Source organism: Equus quagga, chromosome 14 (assembly GCF_021613505.1).
Source record: "Equus quagga isolate Etosha38 chromosome 14, UCLA_HA_Equagga_1.0, whole genome shotgun sequence".
NCBI lineage: Eukaryota > Metazoa > Chordata > Mammalia > Perissodactyla > Equidae > Equus > Equus quagga.
In genome coordinates, this window is record NC_060280.1 from 21,402,058 (window position 1) to 21,424,707 (window position 22,650).

Sequence of the window (22,650 nt, forward strand, 5' to 3'; positions counted from 1 at the left end):
TGATATATGGAAGCTCCCATCCTTACACAACTGAGAAAATATAGCCAGGCCTCACCCGTGACCAAAAACACGCTAGCTAAAACAATGAGATGCCATTCTTCAGCTTTTGGATTAATAAACCTGCTTTCTTTTAAGTTAATGTGGTGGACCGTCTGCACAGATGGCCACCAAAACTTCCTCCCATCTTTCTATGTGCATTCCATTCCTCTCATCATGGAGTGGTTCCGGATTCTGGGCTAGCCTAGAGACGCTCTGGTCAACAGAATGCAGTGGAGGTGACACCGTGCCAGTTCTGGTGACGGTCTAGTGAATTGGAATCTGTCTGGATCCTCCCAACTGGAAGATCTCTATATTCCCCTTAGCCTGTATTAATTACTATGTACAGCCTCATCTCCTCTACCCATTATGGGCTGTGAAGTCTCTGCAGGCAGAGTCCCTGTCACAGTCAGCCGAGTTCTGAGCATCATGCCCCTTGCCCAGATGTTGAGGGGGAATCTGACTGAATGTCTGCACATATGCTTGGATGAAGAGCTAAGAGGAAGAGTGCTCAGATTGCCTCAGAGATCTGGGATATTGGGGCAGCTCTTTCTAATTTGATATGTTCCAAATAGGACTCTTTTTGCCTTTCTAAACCCCACCCCTACTTCTTAAAAAAAGTCTTCTTTGCATAAGTACAGTAATATATTTTTCAAACCAAAACTGGGGCAACACAGTCTGACAAAGGATTTCTGTGCCTCTTTCAGCAATTAGAAACATTTTAGAAAATATGGTTTAGCCGGTGGAATTTCTAGGGCATTTGGTTTGTTTATAAGGCAAACAGGATAAAATATTTGAAATCAGGCCACTGCTGGAAAATGTGGGCTGTAGGGCCACCACATCCATGGTTACCCTGCCGGCCTGCCATCTAATTCCCAGTCCCTCCATTCTTCTAAGAGCCAATTTCCTACTTGCCCCGGCAGTCTTTGGAATGAGAGACCCACACAGAAGGAAACAATTACAGTTTGATTGCTGGTTTGCTTTCTGAAAGTGGAGGATAGAGGGAATCATGGCTCACAACCCACAAACAAGTCCGTGACTCTAGGGAGCTAGGAAACTGCCCAATGACCCATACTTTGATGTGTGCTCAGCAATTCTGGCTCCTACAAATCCAATTTAGGATTGACTAGGAAGGGCCACAGCCAAATTGCAGGGAAGAAAATAGACAGAAGCAGAGCAAGACTCCCAATCTCCAAATAATGGCTGAGCAATCTTTCTCCATCCTGGACACATTCCAATACACACACACACACACACACACACATTTATAAATGTAGGATAAGTCAGGCCAGGGGTAGATGGAAAGACTGAGATTTTCACTAACTTTTTATCGCTCTGTGGCCTTGGACAAGTCTCTTCCTTTCTTTGGGCCCCTCCCAGACCTAAAGCCTTGAGATTCTTCCCTACCGTTCAAATGGTGTGTGTATGTGTGTACATGTGTATGAGTGCATGTGTATCTGTGCCTATTTTTACATGCAATGTGTGTATACATAAAAGACTTTAATTTCTATTTCTTTGCAATTTATATCAACACAGGTTCAAAAAACGGTCCAGAATGGTGAAACTCCTAAGGCCCAGCATGAGCAAAGGCAAAAATTGCCCAGAAGACTCAATTCCACATTCCACACACATTCCCTGTAGATGATTAGCTTCTGTGGAAAAATTACAAGTTGTTCAGTATAGTAAAGGAGGGAAGGCTCATAGCTCACTCAATCAGGAAAGCCTGCCAGTACAACTTGTAGATCAGAGTGTGAATGGCGCCCCCTGGGATTGTGCAACTTAGCAGTCCTGGGTACTACAGACGGAAATTATAGGCCTTCTTAGTGATGAACTTAAATATACAAATCCTAAGCATGAATTTACAAAACCAAATCCCAGAGTGTGTAAAAAAGGTAACACACTGTGACCACCTCCCTTGGGAAATGACAGATCAAACAGCCCCAAACAGGGAATAAAAAATAAAGTAATGATATATCAGAGCAACAAAGAACATACAGAGAACTACGCCCCAAACAACTAGAGATGGCACGTCGTGTTCAAGCACACATAAAGCATTTTTTCAAAACTGACGCCTGAGGAGGCCATACAGGACGTCTCAACAAAAATCAAGAATTGTGGGGCCTGCCTGGTGGCACAGCGGTTAAATGTGCACTTTCTGCTTCGGCAGCCCAGGGTTCGCCAGTTTGGATCCCATCACCAGCCTTTAACGTCACAGCTGAAATCATTCATAGGCCAAGGTGAATCATCTCAGTCTTGACTAGAACTTTCTCTGCCCCCAATCTTTAAATCTTTAAAAAAAAAAAAAAAGAAATCCCAGACATTAATCAAAGTTGGCAGAAAGGCCTAGACAGAGCAACCTCTTTTTTAACTGTCTTAAAACAGACTCCTTTTAACTATTTCTCATTGATGGGTACAGCTTGCAGATAACCACAGAAGTAACCTCCTGCCACAGCAAAGAAGGAAGAATAAGTGGCCTGCTGTGTTGTGACCAGGGGGTTCTCTGGTCCTATTACAGGAGTGGTCTCACAGCGCAGCCCACAAATCAAGGCCTATACAAAATTAGCGTATGTGGCAGTTGCTCTGGGTCATTCAGAGAGATGTAATTAGGCAATGCATAGTTCAATTTCAATTGTCAACAATATAATTCAATTATGGTATTATTTGTAGGCTGCATCACAGGGGTTAACCAGGAGAAAGACCAGATCAAAGGTTAATATCCTACTGGAAGCTACAATGGTCTTTTGTACCAGAAACAATCATTTTTTACAAGGATCCTGAGGTTTTTAACAATCACTTCTTCCCAACTTTCTAGCATAAAATTCTAGGGTTCCAGTCAAGTACAGTCACACCTGGGATACACCCACTCAGGTTTCAAGAATTCAACTTTACAAGGAGTTTCATGTAATGGTCCTATTTCTGCTTACAAGGCATTTCTGTTTCTCACACCCCAGAGCCGCTGAGCACCTTGAGATGAGAGTCACCACACTGAGGCTCCTGAGGCACATGTTTGACACTTGGGCACCACGATGTCCCCTCTGAGTATTTCTGGGCTGCTTGCTTATGGGAGTGATAATCTCCTGTATTGTCCACACTGTTTACAGTGATTGGAGGAGGGGGATACATTTTTGCATTAAAGGTTTAATTACACAAACATTAATGTCACATGTCCAAAGGATACTCTTTACGGAAAGAGTTTTGGAAAGTCAACAGGAGCCTATCATACTATAGAGTAATCAATAAAGGGAAATAGCTTGTTATGCACTGTTATGATTATGAATAATCATTATTGAAGGACTTATGTCTGTTTTAGTAGGAATCCAGGTTGTTTTTGCATAAAAAGTTGCTATTTGGGGCATGCAGGAAGCCCGTTAAAATTTCTTCCATTGAAATAAGTGGTAATTGTGTTTTCATAGTGAGAGACTACAGTCCTTGGGTACTCATTTGAGTACTTTAACAGATGCAAAAGCAACTGTAGTATGGTAGTGGTGTTGGCACTACTTGACAATGTTGGACTTCAAATTATAGTCATACATCGCTTAACAACAGGAATGTGTCCTTAGGCCATTTTGTCGTTGTGTGAACCTACACAAACCTAAACGGTATAGCCTACTACACACCTAGGCTATATGATACTATCCTATGGGACTATCGTCCTATATGCAGTCCGTCTTTGACCAAAACGTTGTTATGAGGTGCGTGACTGTAATTAGAGAATAGAAATAAGGACAGGACGATTTAAACGTTCCACAATAACGTAATTTCTGCAGGATCTGTGGTATTATGATGTGGTGCCACAGTTTTCAAACTTTCTTTTAGGGGGCTGCCTGGTGGCACAGTGGTTAAGTCTGCATGTTCCGCTTTGCCAGCCCAGGGTTCACTGGTTCGGATCCTGAGCACGGACAGTGCACTGCTTGGCAAGCCATGCTGTGGCAGGCGTCCCCCATATAAAGCAGAGGAAGATGGGCACGGATGTTAGCTCAGGGCCAGCCTTCCTCAGCAAAAAGAGGAGGATTGGCAGCAGATGTTAGCTCAGGGCTAATCTTTCTCAAAAAACAAAACAAAAAAACTTTCTTTTAGCTGTGGCACTCTTTAAGCAAAAGAAACCTTTCTTGGGACATGTAAGAGAAAGGAGAGCAAAGCCACTCTGGCTAAGGGATAGGGCGCAAGAACAGAACTGGACCCTATTCCCAATGAACTCGTTTCTTCCATAGATAGCCCCACAGAGCCCCCAGGGCTCTACTACACATCATCATAAAACCAAGGCAGGAGGCCTGCCCGTGGCCGAATGGTTAAGTTTGCGCGCTCCGGTTTCAGATGCTGGGTGCAGACCTGGCACCGCTTGTCAGGATATGCTGAAACAGCGTCCCCATGCCACAATTAGAAGGACCCACAACTAAAATATACAACTATGTACTGGGGGGATTTGGGGAGGAAAAAGCAGGAAAAACAAAAAAGATTGGCAACAGTTGTTAGCTCAGGTGCCAATCTTTAAAAAAAAAAAAAAAAAACAAGGCAGGAATGAAAGAAGCCCAGAAGAGACTTGGATGGCCCTGGACTCAAATCTTAATTCTGCCATTTACCAGCACTATGACCTTGGTGGTAAAAACAATAATGTCAATACTAATATCAACAAAACACACAATAGCTTACACCAATTGAGCACTGGCTGAGTGCCTTATTTGCATTAATTTAATCCTCCCAATAACAAGAGAGAGGTACTATTATCACCACTCTCTTATATGTGAAGAAACTGAGTCCCAGAGGGGTCAAGGAATTTGCCCAAAGATCCCAGAGCCAGCAGTAAGTGGCTGAGCTGGGATTCAAACCCCAGCAGTCTAACTCCATAGTCCACATTAACAACCATAAAAATTCCTAAACTCGTTGGTCCAGTTTGGCCCAACCATCTCAAAAGTGAGGATGGTATTAATCATCTTGAGGGAAAGTGTCCTGCTCAAAGGCATTCAATAATTATCACTCTTTTCATCGTGAATAGCCTAGAACATACGCTCCCAGATACTCACTAACAACCTCAAGGTTGAATTATCTGTCAAATATCTCCTGTCAAACATCTGTGTGAGGCAATTACTACTTAAGAGATGGTTCACAGGACATGGCAACCACCAAGTCTTCAAAAAAATTAGTGATTTGTTATTCCAAAAGAATAAGCCAAACAAAGGCACACACAGAGAAAATAATAAATGAAGTTCAGTCTGCAGCCACATAGAGGATATGAATAGAAACCAGTAACTGCCTCCTAACCCATGAAGTGAACCTATTCACAAAAGTAAATAAAATATACATGTGACAAATATTTATTAAACACCTATTATGTGCTGCAGACAATCGAGGCCCTGGAGATGGAGCGGCAGAGCCCCTGTCCTCATGGAGCTTGCATTCTGGTGCAGGAGGCAGAGATTAAACAAAGAGATAAATATGGATGCAGTAGGTCAGCAGGTGATAAGTGCTCTATAAACGAATATAAACAGGAGACAAGGACAGAGAGCAATGTGGAGGAATGCTATATTAGAGAGGGTCGGGGAAGGCCTCTCTGATAGGGAGACATTTCAGCTGAGATCTGATCTGAGTGAATCTGGAGGACAGCATTCCAGCAGAGGGGACAGCAAGCACAAAGGCCCTAAGACAACCAGTGCATGTGGCTGAAGAGAGACAAGCCAGGAGGAAAGTGGTAGGAGATGCAGCCATAAAGGCAGCCAAAGGCCGAATCACTTAGGACATTGCTGGCTGTGACACGGACTTCAGATTTTATCCTGAGGTGGGAAGCCATAGAAGAGTTTTGGGGAGAGGAGTGATGTGATTTGATGGATGTTTTAAGGATTATTCTCTGGAAGATACTCTATAAGGGGCAAAAGCAGAGCAGAGACCACTTGGAATATGATGTCTTAATCTTGTAGACCCCGGGCAAGTCTAGCGAGCATGCACAAGCCTTTCATGAAAGCCACAAAACTCAAATGGGTGAAACATGGGCCTGAATAAATAAGAACTTCATTGTGTCCCTAGAGAAGACATAACATGATAAAGATTTTTGTCCCTCATTAATTTATCAAGAGCTAATGTTTCATAGTGCTTACTACATGCGTGCACCGTACTCAGCACCTTATAAGTATAAGCACAGCAACCCTCTAAGGAGAGTACTATTATTATTCCCATTTGAAATATGAGGAAACTGAGGCCCAGATCATGCAAAAAACTTGTTGTAGAACTCAGATTTGACCCATGCAGTCTGACTGGTGCTCCTCCCGACCAATATGCAAAGAATGCCTTGGAATGTCTTAGACTGCCTCTTTACAAAACTCTTGCACCTGTTCCAGACAGACCAGCCCAGGGAGCCCTTCCAGAAAGAACCTGCCAGGATGGAGGACTAAGAAAATGGAAGAAGGAGGAAGAATTTTGTGCTGGAAAGGTAGAAGGATGAGTCCCCTGGCTTCCACACACCCACATCCAGGGCCCCTCCCTCTAAATCCATCGCAGATCCTCACAGCAGATCCTGGGCCAAGGCAAGGCCCTGAGGATCCAGCCATGTATTCCTCTCTCAAAATCAAAGGGGATTTGCCAGAAGCATCATTTTAGGAATGCCTGTGTAGAGAAATTAGGAGGCAGGCAGAAGGACTGACCCTGCACAAGGCTGCCTTCTTTAGGAGGTGTCTCATTCATCCCTCACAGCCATCCAAGAGCTCTGTGCTCTGCCAGGGGCTCTCTCAGAGTCTCCACATTGCTCCTTGGCTGGGGACTCAGAAGTGCTGATGAGCTGAGCCAGTCTAAGAGTCTTGACCCTGTGGCTCTGATCTTGATGCACATGAGCCCCTGGGAGCTTCTAAAAAGATTGCTGGAAATCCATGCTCTTGACTGTTTCCTCTCAATAAGGACATCCCAATCTATGGAGCTTCTGAAAAGCGAGACATTAGTCAAGGCTCCAGAGTTCCCTTCCGTCCACTGAGAAATTAAGAGCCTGACGGATGACAGCTACAACATGTTATAATGCCACCAATAACATGGAGAAGCTTCAACACACAGACAACTTCCCCAACCACAGATGCGAACACCCAGAACCCTCAGTGAGTCAGATGTATTCTGCAGGATGGCAGGAAAAGCAAATGCCTGATAAGAGGTAGCATCGGGTACACCATGCACGTCTGGGGTTCTGGCCGCACTTGGCCCAAACCTTCCTCCTCCAGGTGTAGCTCCACACAATGAAGGCAAAGTCCCGAAAACACACACGAGTCAGCAAATAAGGCCACTGACCTGTGTCAGGTAAGGACAGAAAGACCTGTGTCCTTTGGGAAAGATTTTCAATGCCAGGTTTGTTCTAACCAATCCTGGCTACAGTTGCTCCCATCAAGGAGTTAATCAGCCAGAACTGCCCACTGGCAGTCTTTTCCAATTAACCAGTTTTGCTGGATCTTTTCTAGAGAATGTTCCTAACTGGCTAATGCAAACATGAAGCCAAACAGTTGAGATGGATGCAAAACAATATGGCAAAAAGAACATTCTTTAGGTGATGAGTTGAATTAATACAAAACTGCCTCCTGATTCCCAAACGCACCGGAGCCCACCTGGGGAAGTGAGCTGACACCTGCACCAGGTGGCAAAGTCTGCTAGACTTCAAGTTTCAACTCGACTTTGATCAGCCATGATGAGCTCTGAAAAACTTACAGTAAAATGAATCTCACTGCACCCAAATTGCCAGGCAGCCAGGATCCAAACTGCAACACAGCTACAGACATGCTAACATAGGGGACATCCACACCGTCTCAACGGAGACCTAAACTCATGCTGGACATGAAAGATTCTACGAGTTTGTTCTCTTAAAAAAGAGATGGCATGCACAATAAAATAAGTCTAACGAGGAGCTTCTCTCTGTGCTAAGAAAGAAAAGGCAAATGAGAGAAAACAGTTTCTCAAGTGTGGAGGACGAGGCGTCAGTCATTCGGATTCCCTGACCATACCTGCAATGATCCCGTCCATCTGTTCCAGGGCAGCTTCCAGCGCATGACTAGCATCAGAAGCCATGACTCCTTTTGCCTGTTCAGTCTCCTCCTTCTCCTACTGAAAATTCAGATACAGAACAAAGGAAAAATTACAGAGAGTTCCACATTATGCACACAAGACCGCAAAACCCTCTTATTCCATCATCATACAGCGCATTCTCCTAAGAATCCTAGTAGCCAGCCTGTGGTTTCTGCCATCTCTGGCCTCTCCCTCCTGGCATGAGTGCTCTTTTTCCACAAATCTTTAGTACATGATTCCATTCACTTCTGTAATTAGAAGCCACTAGGGCTCTCCAGAGTGACCTGTAGCAGCAAGACGGCAAATGCCACTCCTTGTCATCATTATAGTCCCAGGCTCCAGAAGCTCCAGCCACCATTGGGGAAGCCTCCCCTACATGTCATGTGGGGGAAGCAGCACCGCCAACGAGGACTCTATCAGGGTGTGCTGTGCAGCAGTGGGGATCAGGATGCTCCAGCACACATTTAACTGTCTTATATCTGCATTTGTCCCACATCTGCAACACTTTCCCTGGGCTGAGATCCAGGCTGAGAGGCCTCAACTGCCACTTCTACTTCTCAAATGGTCAAATGTGCCTGGCCTAGGAAGGCTGTGGGCACACTGTCGCAGGGCAAGTACTGTCCCAGGAACCAGGAGCACTGTCTCTTATTATTTTAGTTCTACTCTACCCAGCACCATTCAAGATGCAGAATCCTACCTTATTAGCCTGGATAACTTCTCCCAGGATACAGAGTCTAGCCACTCATGCTGAATCTCCCCTCTGCTCGGAGAGACGGCAATTAGTTCCATTTCTGGACAACTCTGCTTCTAAGAAAGGTCTTTAAGCTAAACTGTCATCCTGTAGCCTCTTCTCAAGTTTCTTGCTTCCCACCCCCTCCCTGGGTGGCAGGGAGGACTTACAACAGGACTTGTAATCCTAAAAGACTTAACTCACGTCTATACTCATTCAGCAACACCTATGCGAGTGCCCAATGGGCATAGGTGCTGCGGAGAACAGAGGCCCAGCTCCCACAAGCAAGAATAGCACAGGTCAGGAAATAAGGTCTGAGGCTCTCGGCTCATTTTCCCTGTGAATTTGCACCTTCAGAGTGAAGAGAGGAAAGTGATCAGCCACAGAAAAGTGGCTTTGGAGATGCTGTAGATAAGGATCTTAGGACAATAAAGAACCCCACTGGACTGTATCAGACAGTAGCAGTTAAATAGGCCAGGTTCAAACGCAGCTCTGCCGTTTACTGTGTGAGCTGAGCCTCAGTTTCCCCATCTGTAGAATGGGGACAGTAAGAGAGCCTAACTCACAGGGTTGATGTCATGACTAAATGAGCAATTAATATTTTGTAGAAAATGCTCAGTACATTCTCTTGCACATAGTAAGAGCTCAATATATGTTAGCTATTTCTGTTTGTAAGTGAGGAGATAATCTCAGGATGCATTTGTGCCAAGAGAGCTCACTGGATGAGAGACTTTAAAATGGGGTAGGCTCAGGAGAGTGAACCCAGCTAAGCCCAGGAGGTTGGCTCCCCTGGAGGAGGCAGGCACGCAAAGAGATAAGCAACTGAGTTAAGCAACTGAGGAGGGGGAGGGCAGGGACTCACAGGTGCAAAGGCCGAGGAAGGGCCAGGAAAGGGCACTGAGCCTCAGCAGGCCGAGAGCCATTGCACAATCAGCTCAGGGGCATGAGAACAGAGCTTGCGGATGGGTGGGAGCCTCACTGGCACGTCAGGACTGTGGCAGGAGCCAGGCAAGGTGACAACGGGGAACAGAGCTGCTCAGCAGTGAGGTGGGCAGCCCAGACGGCTGCGGAGCAAACGAGGGGAGCAATACAAATCTTGGGGTCTAAATGGAACCAAGCCTGCTGGAGACGAAAGAAGAGGTGGCAGGAAAGGGGGAGGGAGCCGAGCAGGGCCATATTCAGCACATTCACACCTGTTCAGCCACCTGGGATCTTAAAAGCTGGGAATACTTCCCTCTGAGGACTTCCCATCACTCCCAGGAAAATTTCCAAACTCCTTATCATAACCCACGAAAGAGGTGCAGTAGGATCAGGCTAGGCCAAGCCCACATGGCCCTCCCCACTGCTCCTCATGCGTCAGCAGCACTGGTCCCCTGTCCGCCCCCCAGCACAGAGGGACCCTTTCCTCCTCTGCAAGTTTACACCTGCCATCCCCTCCGCCCTGAGCTCACTTCCCCAGGTCTCTGTATGACTGATTTATTCTCATCATTCAAGTCTCACCTGCAAAGTATCTTCTCAGAGAGGCCTTCCTTGCACACCCTCATCTAAAGCAGGTCCTTCACAGCACAGCAATTCCAATGTCTCTCATCCATATATTTGTTTCCTGCTAACTGGCCTTGCTAACCCTCTCCATGGAGGCAGGGGGCCCTGTCTGCCTTGTTTATCCCTGTGTCTCCAGGACCTAGCAGGGTGCCTGGCAAAAGGAAGCTTATGAGGAAACACTTGTGAATAAAATGATGAATCCATAAAGCCAACATTCCCTGAACCCTGCTGTACTGGGCCCTGGGGGGATATTGATAAATCAGACCTAGTCCCTGCCCCATGGACCACACAGTCCAGTGCAGAAGACAGAAGTATGAACAAACAATTATGACACAGGGTGAGGTGTGCTGAAAGAGGCAGGTATGCAGTTTCCTTGGGTCTTGAAGGATGAGTAGGAGCTTTCTCAGGAGATAAGGGGAGAAGGCTATTCCAAGCAGTGGGGGCGGTACAGGAAAGGGAGAGAAGCATGTAAGGGCAGGATTGGTTGACAAGATTATACAGGAGCATCCAGCTGCTCCAGATGAGTCAAAACCTTCCACGGGATTCACATAAGCCTGACAAGGGCAATTAATGAGAGGAGCTTGGGAATCACACCCACTACTTCAGGGGTCTGGGTACCAGTGCACAACAAATCAACTGGCCTCAGATGTAAACACAACAGAGATTTTAGAAAGAAAGATCTCATATTTCCGCAGACTGGCCCCATCTGGAGCCTTACCACCAGGGTGAAAGTGGGAATGCAGTTAGAAGGTGCCAAGCCCAGACTGCCCAGGCTGTATCTCCTGCAACAGAAGGGCCATAAATGATGGCCCATGGGCCCTCTGCCCAGTGATGAGTTTGTACCTGGCGAACAGCAAGCTGGGTGGACCCGTGGGAGCTGGCATAAAGAGAAATATGAGTCAAGGGTGTATCATATTTACAACCCAGGAGCCTGGGGCTGGTAAGATTGGGAGCACTCGGGAGTAGGGAACCTGCTTTGGGCAACTGATGAGCTCAGTTCTACACCAGCCGAATCTGAGGCAATGATAGAACACCTGGCTAAGAACGGGCCTTGCCAGCCTCTGTTACAAGGTGACTGTGAGGCGTCAGTGGGGTACAGAAGAAGCAAATATACCACGGGGGTGACACTTCCTCTCCCTCTGTGAACACGGACACTCTTATTGGAACAGGAAAGCTGCGAGGTCACCAACCATTCCCATTCTGGCAGCTAAAGCCATTTTCTTCCCTCCCCACTGTTGAGGTTAGAGCTCCCTGTCAGTAACACACGATGGGACAATCCCTGTCCTCCAGGAACGTGGGGTCTCAGAGGAAAATGTGTCCTCTGGCAGCATTCAGTGTGTCTAGTGTCTTCCATGTCTCTTCATCCCCACAGAGACACAGCACCTCCCTCAGGAGCCTGGGTTCATCAGGGATGTAGGGTTTAAGTGCACGAAGCTCCAGAAGCTTGTGCCAGGAGGCCTCCTGGAGGGAAGTGAGGTGAAGAGGCCAGAGTGCACATCCGGAAGATCCAAGAACCCAAAGCCACTGGGAAAGAGCCAGAATCCCTGGCAAACTCCAACCAGACAAGCAAAATGCAGGGCAACCTCGAAGCAGGTGGTGGGAGTGAAACTGAAACCGTGTTCCCGATCTATGAGAGAGGAGCTAGAGCAGCAGCCTAGGGGCCTGACACAGCCTGGAGGACAGAGGATAGGCACTGGGCCCCGAGGCCTTGAAGGAGGGGTGCCCACCAGCCCAAGAAGGAGAGGAGCAGGCAGAGGAGGCCGCTGCTCTTAAAGTGCTCAGTAGTGACAGCTGTTATATTGGCTGAGAGCATTTTTATTCTCTCTGGACACTTAGACTAGTAAGAGTTTGACCTTGATGAGCAGGCAGGCTCTCATACCAAGAAACTGGCTCATCTCTCGCTACAAAGATAAGGCAGGGAATGTTGTTTAAGAAAAGGTGTGGTCTGCTCATCATTCATCCTTCCCTCCACCCACAGGCCTCTCTAGGTGCTGTCATCTTCCTATCTGTGACAGTGTCTGAGGCTGGGGCTCCCCCTAATACAGGACTTTACCCTCCTCTTTGCTACCAGCCAGGGGGAAAATGACCCCGTGGCTGTTGAGACCAGTCAATGAAGAAGCAACAGCCAGGTTTCAGGATGACAGTGTCTGGTGATAGATGTCATGGCCAACATGAACTGCACCCCACAAAGGCCAGTTTGGCACATTAAGTTTGATCAGGGTGCAGGATCTGTACGTGTTCTGAAGTAGAAAATGAGGCACAGTTAGCTGCCCATCACCTGCTGCACTCTGAGGCAAGCAGGGATTTAGATACTGTATCATACTCTTGTGTTCAGCAAAGGAAAAGCAGGAGTAGGCAGGAACCACTGATTAAGATAAGTCATGGCCAAGTAAGCCTTAACTTATCCCACCCATAATCAATTATAAGCTTCCATTCCACTTTATAAACTACTTTTCTCTCAGTAAAAATGTTTAGGGTTGCAAGTGCTTTGGGCAGTTTCACCCTCTGGACGGAGGAAAGAATGAGGAACAGATCAGAGTCCCCAGCACCCCTGCTCCTCCAGGGTCTCCTGTGCCAGAGCTGGGCCTCAGCAGCTGCATCCAGCTGGGGGCCAGTGTCCCCCAGCAGAAGGCAAGGCCCAGGAGGGAACCCTCAGCCAAGAACCCACCATCACCAAACATCTCAGACCTTTCCCTTCCCTAAACGGCCAATGGGTGGTAGAGTCTCACCATATCACAACAACCAAAACCTTTTCCCCATAATTTACAGGTCGCCCATAAACCACAGCTGCCCTTAAATGGTTATTTTAAGAAATAGCTCTTGCTATCCATCCCTAAGCTTTGTAGACAGCCTCACAAAAGGATATAGGAAACTTACTTCTTTGGGACCAAGAAGCCATTTCCAGAATTAAAAAAAAAAAAAAAACAGATGGAGAAAGACAAAGGAAATTGATGGCAGAGCCTAAATTCTCAATCACATCCCATATCAACCAATAACAACTTTCTTTTTAAAGGACAAAGAAGAAAGCACATAGGTTTATAGCCAGGCAATCTTGAGTTAAAACCTGGACTCTGCTGCATGCATAATGACTGTGGGTCTTCAGACAAGTTATTTAACCTCTCTGAGCCTCAATCGTCTCATCTATACAATCAGTATAAAACTAATCAAACTGTTATGGGAGAAAGTAAACAAGATAGACCTCAGGTAAATACAGCATACTGAATCCAAACATCTAATTTAGCTACCCACTGGAACTACAGTAGAGGAATTTATTTTGAAAGACATAAACCCACAAGGACATGGAGAATGTGATAGGACATCAGGGAGATGCCAAGGCAACAGCTATGCAGCAAGAGTAGAAGGGCAGCCGGTCGGCGTTGGAGCGCTTCCAAGAGCTCTGGGACAGAGTTCTGCCATCACATGAAATTAACACAACACCTGATGCATCTGAACATCTTAACAGGTTTATATAACTGGTGAAGAATTTGTTTAATTCAATGATAAGAAAATAGAAAACCAGGCAAATGACAAAAGGACTCCACCGAAACCAAAAAGAGTCATCACAGACCTCACAATGAAACACCACACTCTGATCTAAGCGGAACTGTATTGGCAGAATGGGGGATGGAAAAATGCCTGTGAGAAGTGGGGGTAGCACTGGAAACAGAGCTGATTCCTCATCTTCCAGAGTGGGCACGCACACGTCACTAGATAAGGACTATTGAAAAAAAATAATAAAGTAGCAGAACAAGCATTTTTTTCAGCGATATGGATTAAAAAAATACTAAAAGAATTTTAAGTGGCTGAATCTGAGGAAGGACACAGGAGATGGGTAGGTGGGGAGCCGGGTGTTTTAACAAATGGTACACAATTATTTGACTCAATTGTGTAGATATATAGTAGTGATAAAAATAAAAACAATCAAAAAGATTAACAGAGATCATATGTGTGGCGCGCCCAGCATAGAGTAGAGATTCAATTCATGGGTGCCCCTTTCTCTTCTTGGGCAGGTATCTGTTAGCTGCTAGCTAAGAGTTTATCCAGGGGCGGGCCTGTGGTGCAGCAGTTAAGTTCACACTTTCCGCTTCGGTGGCCGGGGGTTCACTGGTTCAGATCCCAGGTGCGGACATGGCACCGCTTGTCAAGCCATGCTGTGGTAGGCATCCCACATATAAAGTAGAGGAAGATGGGCACGGATGTTAGCTCAGGGCCAGCCTTCCTCAGCAAAAAGAGGAGGACTGGCAGCAGATGTTAGCTCAGGGCTAATCTTCCTCAAAAAAAAAAAAAGTTTATCCAACATTATCTCCCTTAATCCCCACACACCACTTAGGAATTATCCCCCCCACTTCCAGATGAGCAAAGAGATTAGGCAATTTGCCTGAAGATCTAACTTACCTTTTAAAATGGACCCAAGGTTGGGGTAGGGAGGTATACACAGCAGTGAACACAGGAAAACCAGGCAAGAGATGAAGGTAGTGTGGACCAGAACAGAATGACAGTGGGAGATGTTCTAATCCTTGATATATATCGAGGGAAAACCAGTAAGCTATACTGATAGATTGGACATGTACATACGAGAGAGGAGTCAAACACGGCTGCGTGGTTTTCACCCTCAGCCTCTATCTGGGAGAGTGGGGAGGACCGCAGGAGCAAGAATGTGGGCTGGGGGTTGGGGTGATGAAATCAGGAGACTGGTTTTGGAAATGTTTAGTTTAAGATATCTAGGGACACCTAGGAAGACATGCTGAGTAGGCATTTGGAAATCCGAGTCTGACGTTCAGAGAGAGAGGTCTAGGCTAGAAGATAACAATTTGGGAGCCTTCTGCATAAAGATGGTATTTAAAACAACTAAATAACTGCAGGAAGCAACTTAAGTAGTACAGACCAAAAAAAAGCAAGAGGCCCCAGGACTCTTTAGAATACTCCAACATGCAGCTGTCAGGGAGAAGAACCGACAAACGAGACTGAGAAGCAGCAGCCAGGAGAACTGAGAAGGTGGTGCCCTAGAAACGACTGAGGGGTTCAGGACGGAGGACGCAACCAGGAGTGCCAAGTGCTGCTGAGTCAGACCAGAGACTGTCTTCTCTTCACACTCGCTGATGGTGACTTCATCTGCTCCCACAGTCTCACCTGTCCCTGCGTTACCTCATCCGACAGACTGCAGCAGCCTCCTAACCGGTAGCCCCACCTCCAGGCAGCCCTCTCCATTCACCCTGCAGTAAAGATTAGCCTGACTCAATGGTCCTCACACCTTGGTGTGTATCAGAATCACCTGGAGAGCTAGCTAATCAAGCACAGAGGCCCAACTGAAGTCAGAATGAATGCAAACACAGCTCCCCGACTGGTACTCTTCTGCTTGGAAAGTCTCAGGGTAGAGTTCATGCCTTTTACCGGATGGACTCAATCTACTCGGTTCCAACTTTAACTTCCATCAAACCCTCTGGCAAACCTCTGCCCCATCCCAAATGTCTTATCATCAGTGGACAGATTCTGTTAGTTACTTGACTGAACCAGTTGCTTCTCTGCATTTTGCCCACACCAGCAGCTTTCCCTGCTAAATTCCCATCTTCTCTTCAAGGCAGTTCTTCCAGGAAGCCGTACTTGATCCTGCCCACCTACCTGTGGTCTCTGTATCTCTTTAAACTTGCAGAAAACTCCTGCAACCCTTCCCTGTGTCTGAGAGCCTGAGGGCATCCATTCTGAAAGCCGTGAAGAAACTTTTACAGATTAACCGGTAAAATAAAACTATCCATTGTCAGTGGGAAACTAAAGCTTGAAACAGTGGGCGCTGGGCAGGGGAGGTGGCAGCAGGGGGTGCCCTATTACCCCCACACACCTAACATCCACCTCCCTCTCCATGTCCTCACATTCAGCACCCCAACAGATGGTCCCCCCAAACTGCTCTCTATTCCACATCAGTGATGCCACCACAGTTCCCAAGCCAGAAACCTGGGAGTCATCCAGGCCTTCCCTTCTCTCACCCACATCCAATTGGTCACCATGTCCAGTAAAGTCTCGGTCCTCACCCCCTCTCAGATCTGTCCCCTCATCTTAAACTGTCCTGCTTCAGGCCCATCAGAGTGACTGCAGTGGCTTCTGAGCTGGTTTTCCTGCCTGCAGCTTCACACCCACACACACCCCTCATCCTCACACTGCTGCCAGGACCACAGGTCTATTTCACAAATCTCATCAAGGCACCCCAGTACTTGTCCAACCCTTCACCAGCTTCCTGTCACCCAGGAAACGACCCAGAGAGGAAGTTAAGGGCCGACGAAACACTCAAGACTGTATACTCTGTAATCAGGCCTGCCATTTGGATCCACATTCTTCCCAGCATGGGCTATGCCCCTGGACAAGTTCCTTAGCATCGCTGAGCTTCATTTTCCCCATTTATAAAATGTAGGGGAAGATACACACATTGTGGGATTGTGGGCATTCAATGAGACAGTGTACATAGAAGTCCTTTGTACATAACTGGTGAGAGTTCATAACCATGGCAGTTACAGTTCCCTCACCCAATCTGGCCCCACCCTGAGCACCAACCATTAGATGCAACAGCCAAGCTATTTGCACATCACTTGATTTTATTCTAAGCCTAGCTCAGTATGCAATATTTTAGCCCAAACCTCCACTCCACCTGCTCAATTCCCACTCCTCAATTCCAGCATCATGATTCCAGGGATCCTCTCCCAGCTCCCAGATGGAAGTGACTGCCCCCCTTCCATGACAGACTTCTCCTGCAGCACCCAGAACTCTCTAGAGCACTGGCCACTGATGTGGGTGACTCCTTTGTCTGAGTGGTAAGCTCCTCATGGGCAGGGCCACTTCTCTGAGCCCAGAGCTTAGCCCAGGACCTGGCACAGAGCAGGCTGTCAGCTCAGGTATGTTGAATGGATGAAAAGAACCACCTATCTACAATGGGACAGACACATGATAGACATTCCCATTCCAGAAGGGAGAAAATGGAAGAAATAATGAGGCAACTGGTCTAAACTAGAAGCTGAGAGGCTCCCAGGGCTGAAGAGAAGCAGCACACCTGGCCTGAGAGCAATGGCAGGGCCCACAGACACTGACTTTGTCTCAGGACTGAAGGACAAGACCACAGGCATTACCTGTCATCGGGTCAGAGGGGCCAGACACAGAGAGACATCCTTTCACGACCATGGAGAGTCCTAGCAGGACAGAGGGCCCAAGATGCTGAGAAAGCTGCTACCAGAACTGCTGAGTGCCTTTAGTGAATACCTGAGTTGAATAACAGCGAAGAGGTGGAGCCTTGATTTCTTTTGTCACTGAATAGAAGCTTAAGTAGCCTAAGAAAAACTGCACAGGAGAAAATAAAAGAAAGCCACGGAAGGGGAACAAGCACGCTTAACTTGTCCCTGTCTAATCACAACATCAGTAACTCCTAATAATAAACATTTGTTTAAAGCTTTGGCTTCAAAATATTTTTCACACACAAGGCTTCTCATTCCCACCTAAACATCCCGGATCAGGCCGTTCTGATTAGTCAGCCAGTTCAGCTGAGACCAGAAGGGCCGCGATCCATCAGAACTGCTGAAAGGGCCCTGAGCCCAGGTGCAGGCTGGCAGTGCTGGGTGGTGGCAGGGGACGAATGCAATATTTCTTGCTTAGCATCTTTTACCCGCTGTGGCAGGTTAGTGAGTCGTGCGCACTGGGCATTCCCAGCCACTCCCTGTTGGACAAGTTCCAAAAGATCCCTAAGAACACTTGTGCTGGAACCCAGCTCTACCGAACCTGCTGGAAGGAGTCCTTTTGCTTTTTGGACCTTCCATTTAAAACCCGGCCAGCTCCTGTCACATGTCACTGCTCCTCCACCAGCCTCATTTGGCACATCCAAACCCAGATGCTTCCACTTAAGCATTGACCCAAAAAGCTCAGGCCTTTCTCACCAAACCACAGACCTTTAAACAGGATTCCATGATCCCCAATGGCAGTTCCACCAACATGTAATAACAGCAGGGGACGCATCACAGAGCTGAACACCATTCGCTAAAGAATGAACGAATAGCACCAGATACTGACACCTCACCTCCAGGCGTCGTGAGGCCGGCCTCCCTCCCAGCTTAGCTGAGCCCCAGACTCAGGAGCAGGAGCGACATCCTCCCTCCTACTTGAAATGCAGGCTTCTTAAGAGAAACACCACTCCAAAGACAGGAGCATGAGACACCGCGAGCCCAGCCCACAAGGAGGAGCACAGGGTCTGGCCAGGAAACGGGTGTGAGAGAGTCTGAGGCTGTCACGGCTCACACCCACACAGCACATCTGACCTTCTGGGCTTGAGTAGCACTGAAGAGCTGATGTCGAGTTTCCCACAATGTCTTTGCTTAATATTTTTAAACACGTGCTTTACCTTCCTCTGACTGTTCTCACCTCCCATTTCTGCTCTTGACATTCTGTCCCCGAGCAGGTCCTTTTGTTCAACTCAAGGGCTCACTGTGGTAAAGAGGCCACAACAATCCATAACCAGGGCCATGGACCTTAACTTTGTCCTCTCTATCTCATTTAGTCTTCCTGGCCATCCTGTGGGGGATATATTGTAATTATCAGCCCCATTTACAAAAGAGGTAATTAAGACACAAAGATGTTAAGACATCGCCCAAAGTCACATAGCTGCTGAAGTCCTCACGTGGAGTCCAGTCTGTGTGACACCTAGGTCCCTGCTTGCTCTCCCCTACACACTGCCTTGCCCTTCAGATTTGCCCAAAGCAGTGAAGAGCTGTGTGTAGGGAAGCTGGTTTCCATGTCCAAACCAAACAGAGCTCAAAACTCCTGGAGCCAAGAGACTTACTGCTAAAACCTCTCTCCTGCGTAGCTTATCTTCATAGGGACGCTGCCCACTGCCAACTCCTTTCATCTCTTACAAGATGATATTTTACTTGAAAAAAGATACACCTAACAGAAAATAATTGTCATAAAAATACCCGACCCACAAAAAGCAACATACATATTTTTTAGATTTGTTTATTCATTTCAAATACTATTTGCCCCCTATTATCTGCAAAACTCTGTGGTAGATGCTGTGAGGAAAAAAAACAAATGCTAAGACTAAGTTATTTATCTACCAAGAGCCAAAAATCTTTCGTCTCTCATCCACATCAACTAGAATGTGAAGGTCACATGTAGAATTGGGCCTCTATCTGGGATCCATGAATCAAAGCCAATGAACTTTGGCTTTTGCCAGTTTGGACTTCAGAAATTCATAGATTAATTAAGAGTCTAATTTTAAAGCAGTCATGGTATTCCTTTGTGAGAAGAAAAACATCATTTCCCTGAACTCCCCAACAACTCTAAATTGAATTCAGATGGCAATTATCTGCTAATGTCAAGTCTACGATGTCACCAGCTCAATGGGCAAGTAATACGTAAAACATCACGTGGAAGTTAGTTTCAAAGACAAGCTGAGTTTCAAAACTTGACCATTTACTGATCATTTTATGGACAATAAGACTCACCTCTTCATCCATTCATTCAGTAGATGAACATTCAAGGGGAAGATTATAGGTGCCTGGCACCACAAAGGCCTGGGGATTCCGAGGGAGAGACACACATACCCCAACAACACAGCCCGAGGTTCACTCCCAAGAGAGGGAAGCTCAGCATGTTCAGGGTGTGGAAGGAGGAGGAAGGAGTGACAGTGCAGGGTGGGCAATCCCAGAAGGCTTCACGGAGCAAGTGAGATTTCTCCAGATGGGCAGCAGGCAGAAATCCAAATGCATTGCAAGAGGAATAAAGAGTATACCCAAAGTATGAAAGAATCTAGAGGGGAGCAGGGGTGGTGCATAGAGCTCTGTGTGTCCAGAGAACGGGGAAAGATTGGCAGCAAATGAGGCTTAGACCAGCTTGTGAAGCGTCTCTCACCTAATCTCACCCGTAGAACTTGGCTTTATCCATCAGGCAATGGGAACCACCAAAGGGAGCTACCTGGAAGCCACCACTGTCCTGCAGCAATAATGTAGAAGGATGCAAGGACCTGAGGGAGGGATTCTTCTCAGATGACCTGGCCGGGCTCTCTAGATTCCCTCTCCCTGTGTATAACCAGGCTATGGCAGCCTGACCTCTCCAACTGCCCACCTCAGGAACCCTCCGGCACCCTTCCCCCACTTCTCTAACTCAGTTTCCCCTCTCACCAACCCCTCATTCTGGACAGTAAGGATGGGGCCTCCCTACTCCAGGTCCATCAGCCCTACTGCATGTCAGCAGTCAGTACACAGGATCATCACCTGAAACTCCACCTCTCTCTCTAACCCCCCCCCCCCCCCCCCCAGCTTGCACTGAACCTGCTCCCCAGCTCGCTCTGCCTCTCTGGTCAGGACTTGCCCTGACTCTCCCCCTGCCTGGGGAGGCAAGTTCAGGTGTCTCTTCCTCCTCCTGCTCCAGGATGCTAACCAACGCATACAGCACCATCAGACACTCGTGCACCCAGATCTTTAACCTCGTGTTTCCTTCCTCTCAGACTCCTCCTCAGCAAGCTACCATGCATCTTTCTTTGGTGAGAACTGGAATCCCTCAATTCCCTTTCTCTCCACCTCAAAACTCCCCTCTGCCCTTGGATCCTCTAATCTATCATCACTGAGGTCCACCCTCTCAATCATTCCTTCTGTAAGCTGCATCTGCATCTCTCCGCCTATCCTGCTCCTTCCTCTAAAACCACAAATATCAAATCCTCTGCTGTCATAAAACACTTCCTTTCTCCCTGCATCCCCCATGGCTACCATCTCATATTTCTCCTTAGCTTCACTGCCAGAGCGCCACCTCCCATTCTCTCTGACACCTTCTGTTGATGAGACTCCCATTTCTGGGCACTGATGCGGTGCTCTCATCTATCAAGCTACCTCAGCTCTAGTCTTTGCAGGGCAACATAGTGTAAGCTGGAGAGTCAGACTGCCTGGGTTAGAACCCCATTTCTTTTTAGTTGTTGTTGAGGTCACATTGGTTTATAACATTATATACATTTTAGGTGTACATCATCATATTTTGCCTTCTGTATAGACTGCATCGAGTTCACCACCAACAGTCTAGTTGCCATCCGTCACAGTGCACATGTACCCACTTACCCCCTTCGTCCTCCTCCCGCCCACTTAGAGCCCTATTTCTGACATCATTCGCTGTGTGTCCTAGGGCAAGATGCTTACCCTCTGTGTCTCAGTTTCCTCTTCTGTAAGATGAGAATAATAAAAGTACCTACTTTAAAGCGTGGTTGTGAAGGTCAAATTAGTTAATACAAGTAAAGCACCAAGACCCGTGATCACTGTCGGCTTGGATTGCTTTCTTCGGCATCTCATCTGTGCCAACACCCCTGAGATACTCTCCTCCTTTAGCAATTGGGACAAAGTGCTCTCTGGGTTCTTCCAGGTCCTCCTCCTTCATTAAATGTCCTCTCTCAGCTTCCACTCACTACCCAGAGGCAGATTCTCTGATCAGTCTTTTTTCTTTCTACAGTCTCTCCCTGGACAATCCACATTTCATCTCCATCTTCATGACTCATAAAACAGACTGCTTTTGTAAGCTCCAGACCAAAATATCCAAATATTCATCGGCATACTGGCAGCCCCTGAGATTCAGCGTGATCAGAAATTCTCTCAGCATGATCCCGCCCTCGCTTGGCAGCTCCTCGCCTCCTTGGACTGTATACCCTGCATTCCCCTGTGACCCTTCCCTGACCCCTCCTTCACCTTCAAACAGCAGAGAGGTCCCTGTGGATGGGGAGGGACACTACTCTCCATCCCACCCTTCCCACTCCAGCTGCCCCAGCCTGTGGTCAGGTATAGAGAACCAAGGCAGTGAGAGCCTCCTCTCACCTGAGCAACCCCTCGCCTCCCCTACAGCAGTCCAAACTCACGAGTCCGGCATCCAAGGCATTACTTAGCTGACCCCAAATTGTCCTGGACACATGGTGGTAATAATAATGGCTGACATTTATTAAGCACTCACTGTGCACTGAGTTAAGCATTTATATGTATCTCATATCTCGATATTATCACTGTTATTATCCAAATTGTACAGACAAGGAAACTGAAGCTTGGAGAGGTTAAGCACTTGGTCAAATCACACATCCAGGAAGCAGTAGAGACGAGATTTGAACCCAGACTGTCTGACTCCAAAGTTATGCTCCAAACCAACCTGCAACACTGCCTCACCACACCTGGTTACCTCCAACCGCATTCTTCTGGGTTCCTGATACTCCAGCCAGAGAGCATTCTCATTTTACTGTGCCTTCTTCATGCTGTCCCCTCAAGTTAAAGGTCCCTTCTCCAGTCTCTGCCCATCCAAACTAACTTTTCAAGGCCCAGATAATT

General features: G+C 47.1%; 1 protein-coding gene across 15 annotated transcripts in view; it reads right to left on the reverse strand.

Annotated features, from left to right (window-relative positions):
* The window catches only part of PPFIBP2 (PPFIA binding protein 2), a 144,156-nt gene that overhangs the window by 104,244 nt on the left and 17,262 nt on the right, over window positions 1-22,650 (reverse strand). For 12 of the 15 annotated variants that reach the window (XM_046685232.1, XM_046685236.1, XM_046685234.1 and 9 more), the window contains exon 2: window positions 8,001-8,097. In XM_046685232.1, the coding sequence (XP_046541188.1) occupies window positions 8,001-8,097 (97 nt within the window). Of the gene's footprint in view, window positions 1-8,000; window positions 8,101-8,758; window positions 8,787-22,650 lie in introns of those variants that run through there. The other 3 variants (XM_046685239.1, XM_046685240.1, XM_046685241.1) reach the window with 2 other exon arrangements.